This window comes from Leishmania infantum, chromosome 27, assembly GCF_000002875.2.
Source record: "Leishmania infantum JPCM5 genome chromosome 27".
In the NCBI taxonomy this organism is placed as follows: domain Eukaryota; phylum Euglenozoa; class Kinetoplastea; order Trypanosomatida; family Trypanosomatidae; genus Leishmania; species Leishmania infantum.
In genome coordinates this window covers 292,483-310,459 of record NC_009411.2, presented here as the reverse complement: position 1 = coordinate 310,459, position 17,977 = coordinate 292,483, and the positions used below count along the sequence as shown (strand labels likewise).

General features: G+C 56.9%; 6 protein-coding genes across 6 annotated transcripts; all 6 read right to left on the bottom strand.

Moving 5' to 3' along the window:
* Positions 1–2,289: 2,289 nt before the first annotated feature.
* Positions 2,290–2,892, bottom strand: LINJ_27_0620 (putative small GTP-binding protein Rab1; the record flags this gene model as incomplete). Its single annotated transcript, XM_003392601.1, has 1 exon — positions 2,290–2,892. One exon carries the CDS (start codon positions 2,890–2,892, stop codon positions 2,290–2,292), a length of 603 nt encoding a protein of 200 aa, XP_003392649.1.
* Positions 2,893–4,883: 1,991 nt separating this feature from the next.
* Positions 4,884–5,267, bottom strand: LINJ_27_0610 (conserved hypothetical protein; the record flags this gene model as incomplete). The annotated part of the gene is made up of 1 exon (XM_003392600.1): positions 4,884–5,267. The coding sequence occupies one exon, from the start codon at positions 5,265–5,267 to the stop codon at positions 4,884–4,886; it is 384 nt and encodes a 127-aa protein (XP_003392648.1).
* An 830-nt stretch (positions 5,268–6,097) lies between these two features.
* On the bottom strand, positions 6,098–6,430 carry LINJ_27_0600 (conserved hypothetical protein; the record flags this gene model as incomplete). The annotated part of the gene is made up of 1 exon (XM_003392599.1): positions 6,098–6,430. The coding sequence occupies one exon, from the start codon at positions 6,428–6,430 to the stop codon at positions 6,098–6,100; it is 333 nt and encodes a 110-aa protein (XP_003392647.1).
* A 2,895-nt stretch (positions 6,431–9,325) lies between these two features.
* Positions 9,326–9,931, bottom strand: LINJ_27_0590 (NADH-ubiquinone oxidoreductase 20 kDa subunit,mitochondrial precursor; the record flags this gene model as incomplete). Its single annotated transcript, XM_003392598.1, has 1 exon — positions 9,326–9,931. One exon carries the CDS (start codon positions 9,929–9,931, stop codon positions 9,326–9,328), a length of 606 nt encoding a protein of 201 aa, XP_003392646.1.
* A 2,652-nt stretch (positions 9,932–12,583) lies between these two features.
* Positions 12,584–13,573, bottom strand: LINJ_27_0580 (putative reductase; the record flags this gene model as incomplete). Its single annotated transcript, XM_003392597.1, has 1 exon — positions 12,584–13,573. The coding sequence occupies one exon, from the start codon at positions 13,571–13,573 to the stop codon at positions 12,584–12,586; it is 990 nt and encodes a 329-aa protein (XP_003392645.1).
* Positions 13,574–15,069: 1,496 nt separating this feature from the next.
* LINJ_27_0570 (conserved hypothetical protein) lies at positions 15,070–16,305 on the bottom strand (the record flags this gene model as incomplete). Its single annotated transcript, XM_003392596.1, has 1 exon — positions 15,070–16,305. One exon carries the CDS (start codon positions 16,303–16,305, stop codon positions 15,070–15,072), a length of 1,236 nt encoding a protein of 411 aa, XP_003392644.1.
* Between the last annotated feature and the right edge of the window lie 1,672 nt (positions 16,306–17,977).

Here is a 17,977-nt window from a genome sequence, read left to right as displayed (position 1 = left end):
GCCGACGTGAGTTTCACTTCTCTGTTATTCAAAATCTGCTGTTGTTTTTCCTTTTCTCTGGGGAGTGGGGAGGAGGAAAAAGAGCGTTTTTCTGTTGTCACTTCTGTGTTTTTCTCTCGCTTCTTCCCTTATATATATGGTAATGGTGGCCGAACTCTCTCTACCCTTTTTTGAGTGAGGGGGAAAGGAGGAGAATGACAAGGGGAAGACGCGTAGACGCACGCCGGCGCAGACATACAAGCAAAGGACCCATGCGCCCGCAGACGCGCGTCCACCTACCTACACACAGACGCACAACCAGGCACTAGCATACACTGGTAGCACAAAATAGAGAATGACGTAAAACAACGAGTGAGCCGAAAAGCAAAGAAAAGGGGACGCCCAAGCGCACACGGATCGGGGAGGAGCGGAACAGAGACTCGACCCGCCAAGTAAAAGAAAAAGCACAGAAGACACAGACAGACAGACAGAGCGTCCGAGGCAGGCAGAGAGTTTCGTGCAGCGCTTGTTGCGTGCGATTGTTTTGCGTTTTTCTTTTTTTTTCCTCGAAAGAGGAGCCGACACACACATATATATATATATATTGAACACACAACTGCCAAGAGACACTGACGACGTAAACAGAAACGAAATCAGTAAAAAACAAACGCAGACGGCGTGACGACAAATAAAGGAATGGCGCATCACTCTTTCCTTTTCAAGTGCTAACACAACTTCATCTTCGGACGAACAAAAATACGGAAGACGCGCATGTGTGGGAAGGGATGTAGAGCTCGGGAGGTGGTGGACTCAAGAAGGGTGACAGTCAGACACACGAACACAACTGATATCTCGCCATTTTGCACGCACACACTGAGTGACAAGCAGAGAGAGAGAGGGAGAGACACCTTCCGTTGTTTGTTGTAGCACCATCGCTGTGGCCCTCTCCACCCTTCTCACCCTGACACTCTTCCCCGCCGCCCGCACCGGTTCCCTTCCAAGGCGCATCTGCCAACAATCCTGCCGAATATTTTCACACACCTCCTTTTTTCCCTCTTTGTACGTATGTGGCAGAGAGTGGAGGGGGGCGCTCTCTCTCCCGTGCGCACACGATGCAACGAAATAGACAACCTGAAGCGCACACCATTTAGAGATGTTTCACTCCCTTCACTATTCCTCAAACGCAAGAACACAGAAGCAAGCTTACACACGCACCGACAGAGGGGAGCGCCCAGGACGTAAAAACAAAGTAAAGGAAGCAACAAAAATCAACAAAACGGGAGCAGAACAAAACAACAAAACAAAAAACGCCCATCCTCCCAATACTGAAGCACGAAAAGAAAAGACGATGTACAAACGATCGACATCGAAGGAGAACGCAGCAGCGGGCGGGGAGAGTCCGGCGAGGGGGGGAGGGGGAGGGGAAGGGGAAGGAGGTAGAAGGGATCCGACCCTTGCGAGACTCTGTTGGACGTGTACACACACACACACAGACGCACGGAGATATACGCTCAAACACACTTCTTGCCACCGAACATCCATACCACAGGTGCCCCGCTTCCCGTCGTGAAGCCGCTCCTTCATGCTCCTTCATGCTTCTTTTGTTTTGTTTTTTTTTTCTTTTTTTTCCTTCTCTGCTTTTTCATACCTTTTTCTGTGTTTTGTACATGACACAGGACAGTTGCATCTGCAGGGGAGCCCCTCGTGTGGGTTTTCGTGAGTCGCCAGCGTATACAGCGCGTCAGGGGAATTGCCTAAGAGAGGAGAAAACCATCAGCGACGCAAATGGATATAAGACTGCTCAAAAAAGTAAAAACGCATTGACGGTTTCTCTGTCTCGCTTCAAAACTCTCATCTCGAGTCTCCACAGCATTGTGCGCGTCCGTGTCCGCCTCTTCCAGCTTGGGCATACGGGGGGAGGGGAGGGGAGGGGTAGACGGACAGTCACGCAACGATGGGATCACACCCATGGACGCATACGTGCCTACAAGCAGCCCGCAGGCACTTGTGCCGGGGTGGCGCGGAGGGGGAACACACGATCGCGCCTCTCACTCAACCGAGGACAACGGCCACCGACACATCACGACACAGCTCAAGAAGAGCGACGCATCCCTGCGTGCCTTTTCGCTCACCTTCAGTGCACCATTGGCGTCGTATGCCGCCCACCTTTCCTCGACGCCGCGCTTTTGTCCGCAGATCACGGGAGAGTTAACGTCCCTCGGGTCGAGAGAAGGCAGGGGAACTCCCGACCCTTCCCCCCACTCTGCGGCGGCCCGTCCCTTTGTGTATCGTGCCCGTATCTCGCAATGCTTAGCAGCAGCTGTCTTCCTTCTTCACCGTTGGGGGGTTCTGCAGGTTGGGACGGGACGCAGATTTGACCTCACCACTCACAGCCAGGCGCGCCTTGATTCCAGATGCCATTTGAATGAAGGCTTCCTCGACGTTTGTGGAGTTCTTGGCGCTCGTTTCAAGGAACGGGATGCCAAGGGAGTCGGCAAAGTCTTTCGCCATCTGCGTATCGACGGCCTTCTTTGTGACCAAATCGCACTTGTTGCCGACGAGGATCTTGTTGACGTTCTCACTTGCGTACTTTTCGATTTCGCTCAGCCACGTCTTGACGTTGTTGAAACTCTCCATGTCGGTCGTGTCATACACTATGATGATGCCGTGGGCACCACGGTAGTAGCTACTCGTGATGGTGCGGAAGCGCTCCTGGCCGGCGGTATCCCAAATCTGCAGCTTGATTACCTTGCTTTCCAGGTTCAGCGTGCGAATCTTGAAGTCGACACCAATGGTGGAGATGTAGCTATCGGTGTAGCTGTCATCGGCGAAGCGGAGGAGCAGGCAGGACTTACCGACGCCGCTGTCGCCAATCAGCAGCAGCTTGAAGAGGTAGTCGTACTCAGCGGTCATCGTTGCGTGTAGGGAGAACGAGACGGTTGAAAAAAATGGCGGAGGAGATGCTTCGACAGAAATAGGCTTGATGTGGGCAAAAGAAGAGAGGACGCGAGAAAGAAATGGGGCCTGTGCTGAGCCGCTCAACCACACTTGACAGAGAATGCGTGACAGATAGGCAGAGGTGTGAAGTACAGAGCGGGGAGATGGTGAGAGAGGCGAGTCGGCACAACGACGCAGGAGCAAGGCTATCGTGAGACGCAATAAAAAAAAGGACAAAGCACAGGAGAGCGTGACTTCTAGAAGGGGTATGAGAAAATCTTGGCGGTGCACAGGAGATGGTCGAGATGGAACGGAGATGGCGGGGAGAAAGACGGGCAGGATGGAAATCGAAAAAAAAAAAGAAAGGCAGAGGAGAAGTGACGCCGCCCGCGACGCGAGTCGACGCTAGCAGGCATGCTACACCGAGGCCGTAAGAGAAGGCGGTGGAGAAAGAGAGAGCGAGAGAGACCGCTGCCAACCCCCCGTGGACCTTTCTCATGAAGGACGCGCGCGAATCGCGCAAGAAAGACGCCGCGCGAGAGACTTCTCTTCGTTTTCCCTTTTTCTTTTTTCATCAGCTCCTTCCGTGTCGTCGTCCTTCTTTTGTAAACACACACACGTAGACACAAAAAAAACCTCTTGCATGAAGAGGACCCGGCCACGTCTACCGCAATCATCTACATGCACAGATAGATATACAAATATAGGAGTACCTGCGCATCCACACGTACATGTCGACAAGCAAGGCGCGAGGACCGCTTCAAACTTATGCCTGCCACGCAGTCGTCTCCCGTCACAAAGAAAACAGAAAACCAAAGAGGTAGGAGCAAAAACAAGCAAAAAGAACACAGTAATCGAGAGCGTCTCTCTTTGTACCACGCGAGAAGAGTGGGTGTCCGCAGTCAATGGCTGATGGTCAGGCGCGCGTACGTGTGTGCAGAAATGCCTGCGCGTGGCCGAGGGCGACAATACAGACTCTGCAATGCTAGTCTATCTGTTTTGAGGTTGTCGTGGTTATAGGGCCAGTGTCAGTGTTTCTTCTTCTCGCGCGTCGTAGCGTATTGGTGTTGCTGGCGGTGCCAGGCGAGGAACAAAAACGCGCGGAAAAGAACGAGGAATATTGAGAAGGGATGCCCCCATCAGCGCCTCTTCGCGGATGGTGCCCGTGAAAGAAAATAAGCTAAGCGTGCAGGAAGAGCAGCAGCGAAGAGTGGCAGAGGCTTGCGAGAGGTACGTGGCGGTGATCAAGGAGCGCATCGGAGCAGTACTAGCAAAGGGAAAGGCTCAGGAAAGAGCAAGGTAGTGAGAGACCCGCTTCGGTTGCAACAAAAGGACGAAAAAAAAAATGGACATGCGGCGCACATTAAGCAAAGAGGCGGCGCCGTCAAAACGAAAAATTCGGCACGCCGTGAGCAGTACTACTAGCGCACGGAGTAACAGCATCGCTCTCATTCTTTCTCAAGCATCACTCTGCTGTACCTACAGAGGGCTACGCTCTTCGTGCTAGGTCAAAATCAGCGCCCCCTCTCGACTACGCCCACAATGGCCATGTATCGCCTCACCACGCTCGTGAATGGAGCATCGCCAATATGCCGTCCTATAAAAGAGGAGATACCACCATACCCCAACTTTCCTCCCCTACATCCACCATTTCTGCTCCTTCAAGGGCCAGCCTCCTCCGCTAATGCACATATATTTCTCCTGGTGGTTAGTTAGCTTGATTTGCGGGAGCGCAGCTCCCCATGCTACCTTTTTCGCTCTTGACGTTTATGAGGTGCAACGGAGGCGAATGCGTCTCAGAGTGTACCTGCCTCACTTGATGAGCGCACATGTCTGGTCTACATATTCTTTTTTTTTTCGCGCACCGGCCGACCGGCGTGCACGACAGCGCACTTCTGCCTCTCCATGTTTGTGCGTATGTGTGACGGACGTCCACCGTTTTGGGTGGCTGGTCCGTTGACAGGTTGTCAAAGGCTGGAAGCGACGTTGACGAAGTCAACCACTGTCGCCGGGCGCTCCGCCCTGCTCATTAGATAGTTCATGAGATCCATGTGGGCCGGGTGGGTCTTGTACATTTTGAGGTAATGCCCGTTCTGGTGGCGGCTGAAGAGGGCGTGCGTGTTGCTCTCAGCGGAGTCGGCGCTGCTCGCGGAGACATTCATGCTTTCGCCAAAGTGAAGCTCGATGAGGCCCGGCACGGTCGTGCGCACCCTCTTGAGCAGCTCGCGCAGCTTCTCGACGTGCAGCGGGCCTTTCAGCCTCAGATGCGCGCAGTGGCAGACGGAGTTCACCTGCGGGTTCAACGATTTGTGGTGAGCCTCCTCCGTCGCATTCGACGGGCTGAGCTCCATGGCGTTGGACTCAACGCACTCCGCGGCAGACGGCACAGTCCCACGACTGAACGTGCAGCCACTTCCCCCTCTCTGTCTCTGTGAAGGGGTGGCTCTTATACTGTATGAGTCACGTGTACTTGTTCGTCTGCTACGTCTCTGTAGTGGGTACTGCTGTGATGGTGTCTGTGATTATACAAGCCTTCAACGAAGGGCGCAAGACAGCGAAACACAGACGATGTGAGGAGATCGAGATGGAACCGTCGAGCTGACAGCACGACGCAAGGGGAGGGGTGGCGAAGGAACCAAGCGAGATGGCACGCACACAAAGCGGGGCACAAACGGTGCCCAGGTAGGCTAATGCACTAGCAGCGGCCGTGAGGGGGCGGACGCCGATGAGCACACGCACATGAGATGGAAATAGCTTGTAAGCCATGTGTGATGACAGTGGGGCGGCACACGTCTTTGAGACACACTCAAGCACACAGATGCAGATGCACACATTCGTCCGCTGCACGCGGGGAGTCATGAGTGCTGCGAAGCGCCACATCTTTGTTCTTCTCAGTTTCCAGACTCCCCCCTCCTGCATGCTACTGCAGCTGCCTTCTGCTGCTGAACACTCTCCGCCTGCCACGCAATGACCGCTAAGCAAACTAGTCTTCAGCCTAGACGCTTTTTTATACACCCACGCACACACAGACGAAAAAAAAAAGCACAGAGGGAGGCACATCATAGCGCAGCTGCAGTCGGATATCGAGACTTGCGGATACGTGGCAACGCGCAATATGAGGTATGACATCTAAGTGAATAGAAGGACTTGTGTCGTTTTTCTTTTCGCCTCGCCATCGTTTTTACAGGTTGGGATGAATATCGAGATCCATGCGGAGAGGCGGCGCCGTGACACACTTTAGGAGGCGCGCCTGCAGCACCTTGTGCACCGGATGCTCAGCGTAGGTGCGCAGCGCGCTCGCGCTCACATGACTCGACATCAATGCGTGTGTGTAGCCCTGCGAATCATCCTGGTAGCCTGGCCAGGGGCTGGTATTCTTGGGTCGTATGTTAAAGTCAACAAGGCCGGGGATTTTGGCCTGGCGCAGTGATTCGATCGCTTCCTCGAGGGAGTTTCCAGGGAACTCCTTCGCGAGCTTCTTCGCGTCGGTCTTGAAGAGGACAACGTGGAGCATGGTATCGCCTCAGCTTGCCTGCCTAGGAGCGCAGGCCGACAGAGAACGGCACAGAAGGTCCTCACGAAAGAGATGTGCGTGCTGACTGCGACGAAGTGCGTGCCAGCATGTCCTGGCTGATAAAGGTCTGTGAGGGAAGGAGGGATTTCGTGGAGGGAGGGGGAGAGGGATGGCGTGAAGAAAGAGTGAGGAAAGGCATGCAGGCAGTCCTCCTATGCACGCGCAAAGACAAAGAGATGCGAGGCACACATGCCCCTAAGAGATGTGAGCAAGTGCGGGGCCGAGCCACCAAGGAGCTGATGGAGGAGAGGGCGAAAAGACGGCAGCACGTTGCAGTCCTGCGAGCATGTCCCCTTTTCTCGCATCCCTTGTACTCCACTTTTTTTTCGTTTTTTTTTTCCAACTTACACGCTCTGGGCAAACAGTTTATATGCGCGAATGTGCGCCCGTGCCGTTGCAGCCCTTCGTGTGTGTGTATGTGTGGCTGGGTGTGTGTGCTCGCCTGGGCAGGTGCGCCTTTGAACGTTCGTCGGCAAAAGGCGCCCCGCTGCAGGAGCGGCTTCATAAGACACAGAGAGAGAGGCACCGTATCGGATGAGGGACACAGCGGGAGACAAAACAAGGGAAGGCTGGCATGCTGCCATACTAGCAGAAGGGAGGCCATAACGAGAGGAAGGGGGTGGGGTAGGGCGAGTAAGCCATCAAGAAAAAACACGAAGAAAAGCAAAAGAGGGCCGGATGGATGACCGGCAAAGGGGGGGAGGGGCACACACCATTGCCACACATGCGGTGCACACCACTACCGCAGGAAGATGCAGCAGACGCGGCTTTGCGCACACAAGCCCTCGACACATTTCAATGGGCTCATCAAAAACGCAAAACACACACAGCGGAAGGACTCCGAAGGGAGACTGCAAGAACGGGACAGTCCACGGATAGAATAAGTGTGGCTGTGTGCGCCTGCTCGACTTGTGCCATCAGGGGTACACCATCGCGGTAGGAGTGCCCACATCAAGCCAGAGACGACGACGCAAGGGCACTGCGGTCACATCGGCACCACTGGGGTACGCATGCATGCATTTCGTGCCCCCTCCTCACCCTCTCTCTTTACATCCCTCGCACCCCCAATCGCCTCGAAAGCCTGACGTCAACCCTGCGCTTAAGTGTCTGTTGGGCGTCGTCGTCCCAGTAACAAAAACCCTGTGATGCAGGCCACCAGCAACTGCAGTGTCGATGCGCCGCGGCGCTGCTTCGGCACGCGGGGCCATACGTGCCTACAACGCACCATGACGTTAGTGCTCGGCATACACGTCAAGTGCCTCTTGCATATTGCGGCGCGCCACCAGTGCATGCGCGTAGCCGCTCCATGGGGTGGTGTCTTCTGTGCTGAATGTAAACACATCGCGGCGCTGAACCGCGGGGAAGGGTATCGGCGCCCTCATCCAGGGTGCTGCCCGCGTGCTCCACAACCACCTGTTCCGGGGTACGCTTGGCGAGAACAATATTCAACATGTCCGATGGGATCACAACGGAGGTGAAAGTGTGGCGTGTGGTTCCATACGTTCTGCGGTGGCGGTGAACGCGAAACAGATAATCAAGGGGGACGGGGGCATATGTAGGTGTGTGTGTGTGTGTTTAGGTGCAGATGCACGGAGTTCTGTCGAACATTCGAAGGCGCAATGTTAGTATCCAGAGGTACACCCAGAGTAGAACAGTGAGAGGGACTATTCACCGGCAACGGGGTGAGGACGACGAAGGCCATCGACTTGCGCATGCGAGTGACGGCGGCGGCGGCGTGCTGTGCTTCCTCAATGGATTTACTTCTGGAGTCCGCGCAGTACACAGGCACGACACAAACACACACAGGATAAGCAAAAAAAAAAACGGATTATGACCTATGTGTTTCAAAGCAGAAGCCTTCGCGGCGCCACAGCTACAGTGCATGCACGCAGCGAGAGAGCATGCGTTCTTGCAGAGGAGCATGCACGGTCTTCCGCGCGTCTCTTCGAGAGAGAGTGAGTATGTCTTGCTTTCGGTTTCTCATTTCGCTCATTCTCAGGGCACGGCGACGACGATAGACTATACAGGTGCTAAAGCTAACTAAGACACTACAGAACATACAAATGGGCAGAGGGAGGCGAGTTTGTGGAAGAGACACGGGCAGAGAGAAAATAGAGGGAGGTGGACATGCGTGTACGTATAGGTGTGGGTATGTGGCTGATGGGGGTGGCGGCGGCGAAAAAGGGAAGGGGGAGGCCGATGGTGCACCCGCCTACCGCTTCAGTGCACACGTCCAGAGGAAGCACGGAAAAGGCCGAGACCGAGAGGACAAGCAAAGAAAAAAGATTCCCAGCAATAAAGAAAAATAACAGAAAAAAATGATGGCACGGCACACGCGATCACGTGCGCACTCCGAGATGGCCAGCAAGCGAGCGAACGAGCGCGCCTGGTCCCAACATGCACACCTGCCTCTATGCACGATCCCATGCACATGCGAAGATGTACAACACAGCACTGACACACCGCACACGAAATAAAAAGAAGCAGTGAACGATGTTGACGAGCAATGCGCTCCTAAAGGAACGCCGATAAAAGTCAAAGGCAGCCCATGCAGATGAGGTCATGAGCCCGGAAGCTGGATGAGGAAAACGGACGTGCCACACATACAAACGAGGAAGCCCCGCGGTATCGAGACACATTCTCGGCACCGTCCACACCTTCCAGGATGCCGTAGGCGCAAGCCCTTCCCACTCCTGTCAGGGCCCTTTCAGGCCTGCACGCCTGCCTGCGTTGCGTCCGCTTTTGCCCGTCATGTTCCTCAGTGAGCCACCCCCACCCCTCTCGTATAGGCGTCGCTCGCTCTCGCCTTTGGTGTGTGCCTCTCCTCTGCGCTGCTTACCGCACCGAGTATTTTTGAATCTCGTGCCAGCGGATCTTCTTCTGCAGGTTGTGCAGACAAAATACGAGGCTCTCAGCCGACGGCGGGCAGCCAGGGATCCAGAAGTCGACCGGGATCGCCCGCTCGCAGCCGCGGAGCACGGCGTACGAGAAGTGGTAGTAGCCACCGCCGTTGGCGCAGCTACCCATCGAAATCACCCACTTTGGGTTTACCATCTGCACGTAGATGTTGCGCAGCAGCGGTGCCATCTTGTTTGTCACGGTGCCGGAGACGATAATGATCTCCGCCTGACGAGGAGAGGGGCGCGGCACAATACCAAATCGGTCTAAGTCGTAGCGCGACGAGTAAGAGTGCATCATCTCCACTGCGCAGCAGGCAAGACCAAAGGTTAGCGGCCACGGCGAGTAGGCCACGACCCATTCTGTCAAGTCGTGCAACGTCATTTGCGCGTACTGCAACGCGTTGTTGGGCTTGCTAGTGCCGAGCTTGTGCGCCAGCGTCGTTTTCTTGCCCTTCTTGAGGTCGAGGCGGTGAGACCACTCGGGACTGCCGCGCGAGATCATCGCGCGGCCCGTGAACGAGGCACGTGTGAAGCGCAACATTGTGAACGCTGAAAAGGCGAGAGTGGCGCCGGGCACAATGAAGATGTTACACGACGAGGGCACTGGCGCCTAGCAAATGGCCGCAAGCGCCTACGGGCGGGCGGCAGAGAGCGGAATGGGGAGTGTCGCCTAGTCGGAATGCGGTGACTCGCCCTGCGCACAATCCACCGGATAATTTGCGTGGGTGTATTTATGCGGCGGCTAGTCGAAAAGCGTGAGGGCAGGAGAGAGGGGACGAGAGAGAGAGAAAAGGGATAGCAGACGAATAGGCGCGGGTGGTGCCTTCGCTCTCTGTTCACGTGACGCACTGGCTCGGTCACGATTGAGCTGCTTTTACCTCCCCTACGCAAAGATCGCCGCACCGCCGTCGCTGACCACGGCCTCTGCACTCGGTGCGTGCTGTTCACTGAGTGTGGTGCTGGTGCACCCCCGTTTCGCAATCTAATCGACTTTCACACCCCCGCCCCCGCCTTCCTGTGATGCACTGCGGCAGAAGACCTAAATCAAGCAATATCGTGGCTCAAAACGACACACCTCACTAGTGCTTTCGACGTTCGCGAAGGAACAGCTTTACCTCGCACCCAAGTGTATGCACGTTGACGTCGTCGATTTTGCAACGCACGCATGAATGTGTGTGCGTGTGTGTATGCCGTGCCCCTCGCGAGCATGATATCAGAGAGAGAATGAGCGGAGGAGGGAGAAGCAGTTAAATTATCGGGTTGGGGGTTCCATCCCCATTTTCGTGGCCTGCCATGGGCGATGTCGCCCAACATGTGCGACTCGGTCAGGTGGCAAATGCTCCGTGGTTCAAGACGCTGGACCCTGTGTCATCGACTCGCTGTTTTCCACCCGAGCAGCAGCAGACAACGCACTAGGGGGGAGGGGGCAGGCTGTGTGCTGCGGCACATCGGGAGCACGTCGGTTTTCGCTTCCCCCGCCTCACCCGTTGGAGAGCAGAGCTCGTTTGCCATCCGCTCTAAGCGCTGTGTCCATTAGCGTGACAACGTGATGACGCTTGGACAAGCCTCCTGAAGATGCTGATGATGTGGCCAGCGCACGTGTGCCTTGCCTGCACCTACGCTTCCATCGCATGATGCGAACGACGCTGCTGTGTGTGCTCCTTCGGCGGAGGATCGCTGGCAATCGCGGATATGGGGCTACGCGGGGCCACAGGCTGGGTATCTGCCGCCACGTGGTGGTGCCCCCGAATGCCTTGCATGCGCTGCCCGACACTCCCCCCCCCAGCATCCGCCAACACAACCTTCGGCTGTGCTGTACGCGTGGCTAACGGCCGTGACAATAGCCGCAGCAGCGCATGCCCGCTTTACACGGCAGCAGAGGCTCCGTGGCGTCCGTAAACTTAGTGCCACGTATGGCAATCTCAGCTCTCACCTCTCCTAAGATAAAGCGGAATTCCCAAACGGACCCGACGCCACTGGCCAGCGTCTTGTACGCCGCCGAGGAAACGCTGATGAGAATCCTCACGTTGTCTTCGGTGTGCTGGAGCTCGAGTCCGGGGCTCGTGGAGGGCGATGTGGGGCTGGGGACTCCCCGATCACCTTCAGCTCGTTCCAAGACAAGGTGGCGGCTCTCTTCGCTCGTCTTTTCTTCCTCCCCGGGCCGAAAATCCATGGAGGGGGCACCGGTAGGTACGTCCTGTGCTCCCCTCTGCGAGCTGCTTAATGCACGCGCCGGGGCGATTTCCGTGGCTTCGCAAGAATTGCATAATGACTGCGTTGGGGTGCGGCAACGCGACACGTCGGGGCTTCCCTATAGGGGGGCCCTTAAAGAGACCTCCGTGATGCCGCCCTGATTGAAGGGCATCTAGTCCTCATCAAACTCAGCGAGCCTCAAAACGAAGGCGTCTTTATTCAGGATGACCAGCAGATGCGCAGATGAGATGCGAGCATATTCGCATCACAACAATGTAGGGGCCAGTCCGGCATGTGTGCGAGGGGGACGCCAACGCGGCGTACACGATCTGGGGTGTCCATTCGACCATGCGGGGGCACGTCATCCATGCATACCTCTTCGCCTTTTTTTTCAGCGCACTGAGGAAGTGATCTCACTGACTGGCTGCGGAAGAGGGGAGGGCAGCGCAGAGCAGCGAGGTGCGGCACCTCTCTCCATCCTCTTAGGCGTTTACCTGTAACACTGCACAGCTGCGGCAGTGTATTCATGAAGCCCAGATGAGGGCGACAGGCAAAGGCAGGGCTTTCAAGGAGTTGCGTGCTGTGACGCGCGAGAGCGCTCGTCGACCCTGCGCATCAGCCCCCTCCCCACCTCCTTCCCAGTCACCTAATTGCATGGCGCGACGCTGGCCAGTCGTCGTGCTCTCCGCGTTTCTTTCGCGTCGTCTACGCGGTAGCAGCAGAAGGAGCGTGCAACGACAAGGGCGATAGGCAATCGTTTTCGCGGGGAGAAAGATGCGACATATGGGCTCCCTCTAGCCGCCCGCCTGCACGACGATCCCATCAGGGACAACGTGTGCAAGTGTGATGCGCGCGCATGCAGGAGTGCGTGGCTTTCCGTTGAATTTCCCGTGAGCGCACACAAGCGCGGATGTGAACAGACAACGTAGCCGCTGAGGAGGCACAAACGCATGTTGCACCCGCGCAACGTTCGCCGTGACGGTACCACTTGCGCGCCCCTCTAGAAGCGATACACGTCTGTGTTATCGTAGCCGAGCTCTTTCAAAAGGCCACCGAGGCTGACGAGATTGTTGATGTCGGTTGCCATGGGCTGGATGTTCAGGCTACCCGACATGGAGGACATCGTTGACATCGGTGTGCCGGCCACGTGCGACAGCAGCGGGTCTGGTCCGCATAGCATGATGATCTTGTTCTTCTCCTCCGGCGCCGGCATGCTGCGGCGGATCATGTCGGTTGTTACGTATCCCAAAAAGTGGTTTTCCTGCTCTAACCACTTGCCCTTGTCAACGGCCAGATCGATCGTGTAGAACATGCGGAAGCGGTGCGGGTAGCGCCTCGCAAGGTCATCGAAGACGCCACCGAGGAGGATGTGCCGCTCGGTGCGGTTGCAGAACAGGAAGGACAGTTTCGTCCTGTCCGCCTCCTTGCTATCCACTGGCTCCGTCAAGGCGTGTCGGATGATCTGCAGAAATGGAGTGAAGCCGGTGCCGCCGCCGATCATGCCCACGTGTTTCCATCGGTTCGGGCGGTATTGGATTTTGAAGGCGACACTACGGAAGAGCAGCGTATCACCGACATGCATGCCGAACAGGTGATTTGTCATAAGACCATCCTTCTTGCGTTTTACGATTAGGTCGAAATAGCCCGCTGTGTGGTTTGCCGTCACGGGCGTGTAGAAGCGTTGGCACTGGTCCTTCGGCTGCACGCCGTACTTGTAGCACGCCTGCAGTGTCGAGCAGGGCCTCAGGTTAAACTCATCCTCGCTATGATGTAACAGGAAGCGGAAGAGGGCTACGTCTGCGGTGATAGGGATGATCTCACCCAGCTGGTACGGTTCATAGCGTTGGCTGAAGACCCGCCCTTTGCGGTCTGGATTGTGGAATGTGAGCGCGTTTTGAATGCCGCGGTAGCACTCCGCATCCTGGCCCGAAGACCGCCGCCACACCCACGCTCCCACGACACCCGCCACGCACGAGACCGCAAAGCGCATCGCTGTTTAGCTTTTTTTTTGCCCTTCACGTCCTTGACGATAGCGTGGGCCAACAGCCGCGGATGTATGCGCGCTTGTTCGTGTGCCCGTGGAACGCGCGTGAGCCCTGTTTTCTCTCTCGATCACCAGCACACATAGAGAGGAAAAAATGCGAAAAAAAAAGAACAAATGGAACACACGTTAGCGGAGACCATACGGAGTCGAGATAAGACCGCTGCACCGCCCAACCCCCTTCCCGCCACGAGAACGGGGAGGGGGGGGGGTTCCATCACAGCAGCACAGAGGCACGCGCGAAGCACACGCATGCACAAGACAGGCCAACACGCACAGCAGCATAGGCAGAAGGCATGCCCCTTTGCCGACGCACATCAAGCAGGAGGGGAATTTGATACGGGCACGCCTCAGTTCCACCCAAACAGGGAAAACAAAAAAAAACGCATACACAACCCGGCTTTCCATTATTGGAACGAACGGACACCGCACCGACAAACCCGATGCTCCGCCAGCAGCGCTTCAATCATAATTTCGGTTTTCCCCGCTATACGGTCACGAATCCGCCACGGCCCCTAAAAACAGCAAAAAAAAGAAAAACAGCTTGAGGCGCGCCTCGAGCCGCGACAGCGCCACAAGCACCAACATGCGATTCTCGTTCTCAACGCGTGGCGATTCGCCCACGAGCAAGTCGACTGATATGCGCGTGCAGCCACAGCTCACCTACCCCTGCTGCGCCACGGCTCAACCTCCGTCGTGTAGGACGAAGCGTCCTGCCGTCCAATCAAGGGCTGCGCGTCGAACGGGCTCGCTACTGTGCTTTCTCGTCCCTTCTTCGGACGCGTGCTGCACGACCGGCGACAGACGGGCTCGGGTGGGCTGCATGTCTTGATCCTCGCGACCCGTGTCCGCGGACCCGCTCGAGGGCGAGGACGAGGGCCCTGGCAGGGGCGGAGGTACCGCAATTCTAGCGGAGTAGAAGGCACCACACCATGTGAGCTCCATGCTGTCACTGCCGGCCACCCACCGTTGGCGGAATCCGAAGTGCGGACAGGCGCCCGTGCGGAGCTGGGCGAGCACGGTCTCCGGCCGTCTGGTGAGCTCAGCGTCCTCGTTCTTCTGGTGTGGAACCGCTGCCGTCAAGGAGCCCCCGTGTGCCAGCGTGTCGCATCGTGCAGCGCGGTTCTCGCGAGACGTCGGCGTGGCATCGGAAACCGGTGGCCAGGTTCGCAATTCATGCAGTTGTCCTCGTGGCAGGCCTGGAACCAGCTTCACTGCCTCGCACCCAGCGCGAGAGCTGCAAGGCAGTCGCAGCCTTTGGGCGTATCTGTGAGAGTATTATTACTGTGCAGTGCGGCGATCGCTCCTGGATTGATGCCGGCAAGTGAAGCACCACCTTGTCCGCAGCAACGCCAGCAACTTCGAAAAAACGGGAGAGGCGCTGCCTGTACTCGTCTTCTTCCTTACCCTCGAAAAAGCAAAAAGCAAAGGAAATCAGGAAGCTGCTACTCCTCCTGATGTTCAGCAATGTAGTCCACAGCAGCCTCTGCGTCGCCACCGCAGGCCGTCAGCGCCTCACGGCATAGGGCCTCGTCCTCAAACCCCATCTCACGCAGGGCCGACAGACCACGCTGCACCGTTTCCTCGGACAACACGGAGGGGGATGCAGGCACCGGTGCTGCCGCAGTCGAAGGCGACTGCGCATCGGTAGTGGCAGTTGTCGGTGCCGAGGGGGGCGTCATCATGGATTGCATCATCATTTGTATCATGGAGTTCATGACCTCCTGATCCGGGCCGCTCGACGACGCGGCCGCAGATCCACCCACAAACGAGGATGCCACGGGGTCGGTAGCAGCGCCATTAGGAGAGGAGGCGGCTGCGGGAGGAAAGCCGAAGGGGCTGAAAAAAGGGAAACCCTCGGCGTCGCCGAATGGAAAGGCACCACCTGTTTGGGACGCAGCCCCCGACGCCGTCGCGGCCGGCGTTGCCCACGGGTTCGGCAAAGGGTCGTTGTTTGCCTCTTTGGTTGGGTCCGGGTGGGCGATCTCGTCGCTCACCTCGGCTGTCGACCTGCCAATGCGGAGCTGCCGTTGTGCGTCGGTTTCCTCCTCGTCCTCGGTGAGCTGATCCATGTAATGATTGATCATCTGCTGGCCTCCGGGCAAGGCGGCGATGTGAGCAAGCTGCAGCTCTGCGTTGCGCTCCATCTCCCGCCGCCGCTGCGGGTCAACGGAGGACTTCAGGAGCATGCGCAACGTGTCCGGATCCTTCAGCATACGCGCCACCTCGGGTGATTTTTTCTGCATCCTTTTGATCATGGGGTTCATACTCAGCATGCCCTCAAGAAAGGCAGGGTTGTCGGCGAGTGTGTCTACCATAGAGTCCATCGCGGCCACCTTCTCGCGCTCTTTCTCCTGTTCAAGCTTTTTTTCCTCCTTGGACGGCAGCATGCGCAGCATCTCGGCGCTCTGGGACTCCACCACTGGGCGATCCGTCACGTTGCAGAAGAGCTTGCGCTGCATGGGATGGGGCTGGTGGCTTCGGAAGAGGCGTCTGCGCAGCTCTCCCCAGGTCTCCGCATCATCTTTAAGGAGCTTGCCGTTGAGCGAGACCGTCATGACGACGTCATCGGGGGCATCCAGCATCGCCGCAGCGACACCTTTGACATCCCCAACCGTCATGTCGTCGTCGATGCAAAGCGCGAACTTGTCACCCTTGCTCGAGATAATCTGGTACTCCATCGTGGCTACCGTATCGGAAAGAAACGAAAGAGTGAGTGGACTTGCGACAGGGGACGGCGGAGGAGGGGGCTTGCCGGGCTTGTGCGCTGCCGACTTAAACCTTCTTTGTATGTGTTTAGCCGGCACCCGCTCTTGCTCCAGCTGTGGTGGTGGACGTGTGTCTCGCAGTGCCAAAAAAGCCAGAGGGGGAGAGGGGTGATGAACACGCTGCCGTTTGTGCGTCCCTCGACTTACGCAACACACGCGAGTGGAGAAGAGGTGGGCAGCTGTGCGTGATGGGAAGGCGCCGTGCCGGAAACAAGGGGCGAAGGCTTTCGTTTTCAACGCGTCCGTTCGCCTGATGCTTGCTTTTGGCTTCTATACACTGTTGCGGATTCCCCATCGTCATCCGTAGTGGGCTGGTACCAGCAGGGCCATCATGGCCGCGAGTCTCCTCCGCACAGCGCCAGCCCAGACCTCCCCGCCAACACCTAGAGTCCGCAACCAATACCCGAGGGCCGGATGCAGACGGCTTTGCTTCCCCTCAAAGAGTGTGGTACCGGGCCCTGAGATACCACGGTGAGGTGACTCGCAATCATAAGGTACGTTCGATTTTTTTCCCTTTCAACGCGTCCACTTTCAATCATACAACATGAGTTCAACACTCCACTGGATCCACCCCCACCCTGTTTGTCACAGGTCCATCGCGTGGCGCGAAGCAGCGGCAGACGCGGGCTAGAGCACTGCGCCGACGCAGTCCTCTGAGAGCACGGTCCCCTGGCTCGTACTCTGTCCACCCACCCGCTCTGTAGATTGCCTCACAGCCACTCCTCCATCATGTACAGGTACCCAACTCGCGCATCTCTCTCGGGGTGGCTGCTTAGCCTTCCTCTGCCAGGAAGCCGTGTGATAGCCAGGTAAGATGCACTCGAGTCACGCGGTCATTCTGCCCATCACGTAGATGGCGCAAATGTGTCCCTTGTCGCAGGTCGCCTGACGCAACTCCAATCCACGACATAACCGTCGGCATCAGCAGCAATACATCGCGTCGACCTACCCACGACGTAGGTGCTTGACCTTATCACCACGAGAGGTGTTTTAGCATTCACATGGAATGGGGGAGAGTGGGGGTGGGGGGTGGGGGGAACTGCTTGACTCGCCACCCTCCCCCCCACACACACAGTGTGAGTGCGAGCACTGGGCCCTGCGACATCACGCACTGCGGGGTGTCGCCTCAACGCCAGAGATACTGCGAAGAGCTGCATGCGAAAAAAAGAAAGGCGTGCGAGCGTTCAAGAAAGTGACAAAGGAAAATGCCAGGATCAATGCTGGAATAGGTGACTAACGCACAGGGCTGAAACGACGACTCGCGGCATTGTCCAACACGTCGCTGAAGGTCGAAAAAAAAAAAGGCATGCCCATGTGCGTGTAGGTGTCCTGCAGCATTCCTGTGTTCAAAGAGGTCGGAATCCGCAACGTGTGAGAGCGAGCAAGGAAGGGAAACGTCGTAAAAGATACCAGCACAGATGCAGACACACAACGCGCAGTTCTGCGCTCCTTGCTTCACTTGCGTTCCCTTTCGATTGTGACGTGGAGTGTGGACGACGGTGAAGACAGCAGGCCCTGGCGGTGGTGATCGGGGCGGGGGGGGGAGGGCGAGTACACGAGCGACATGACAAAACATACAAGGCGC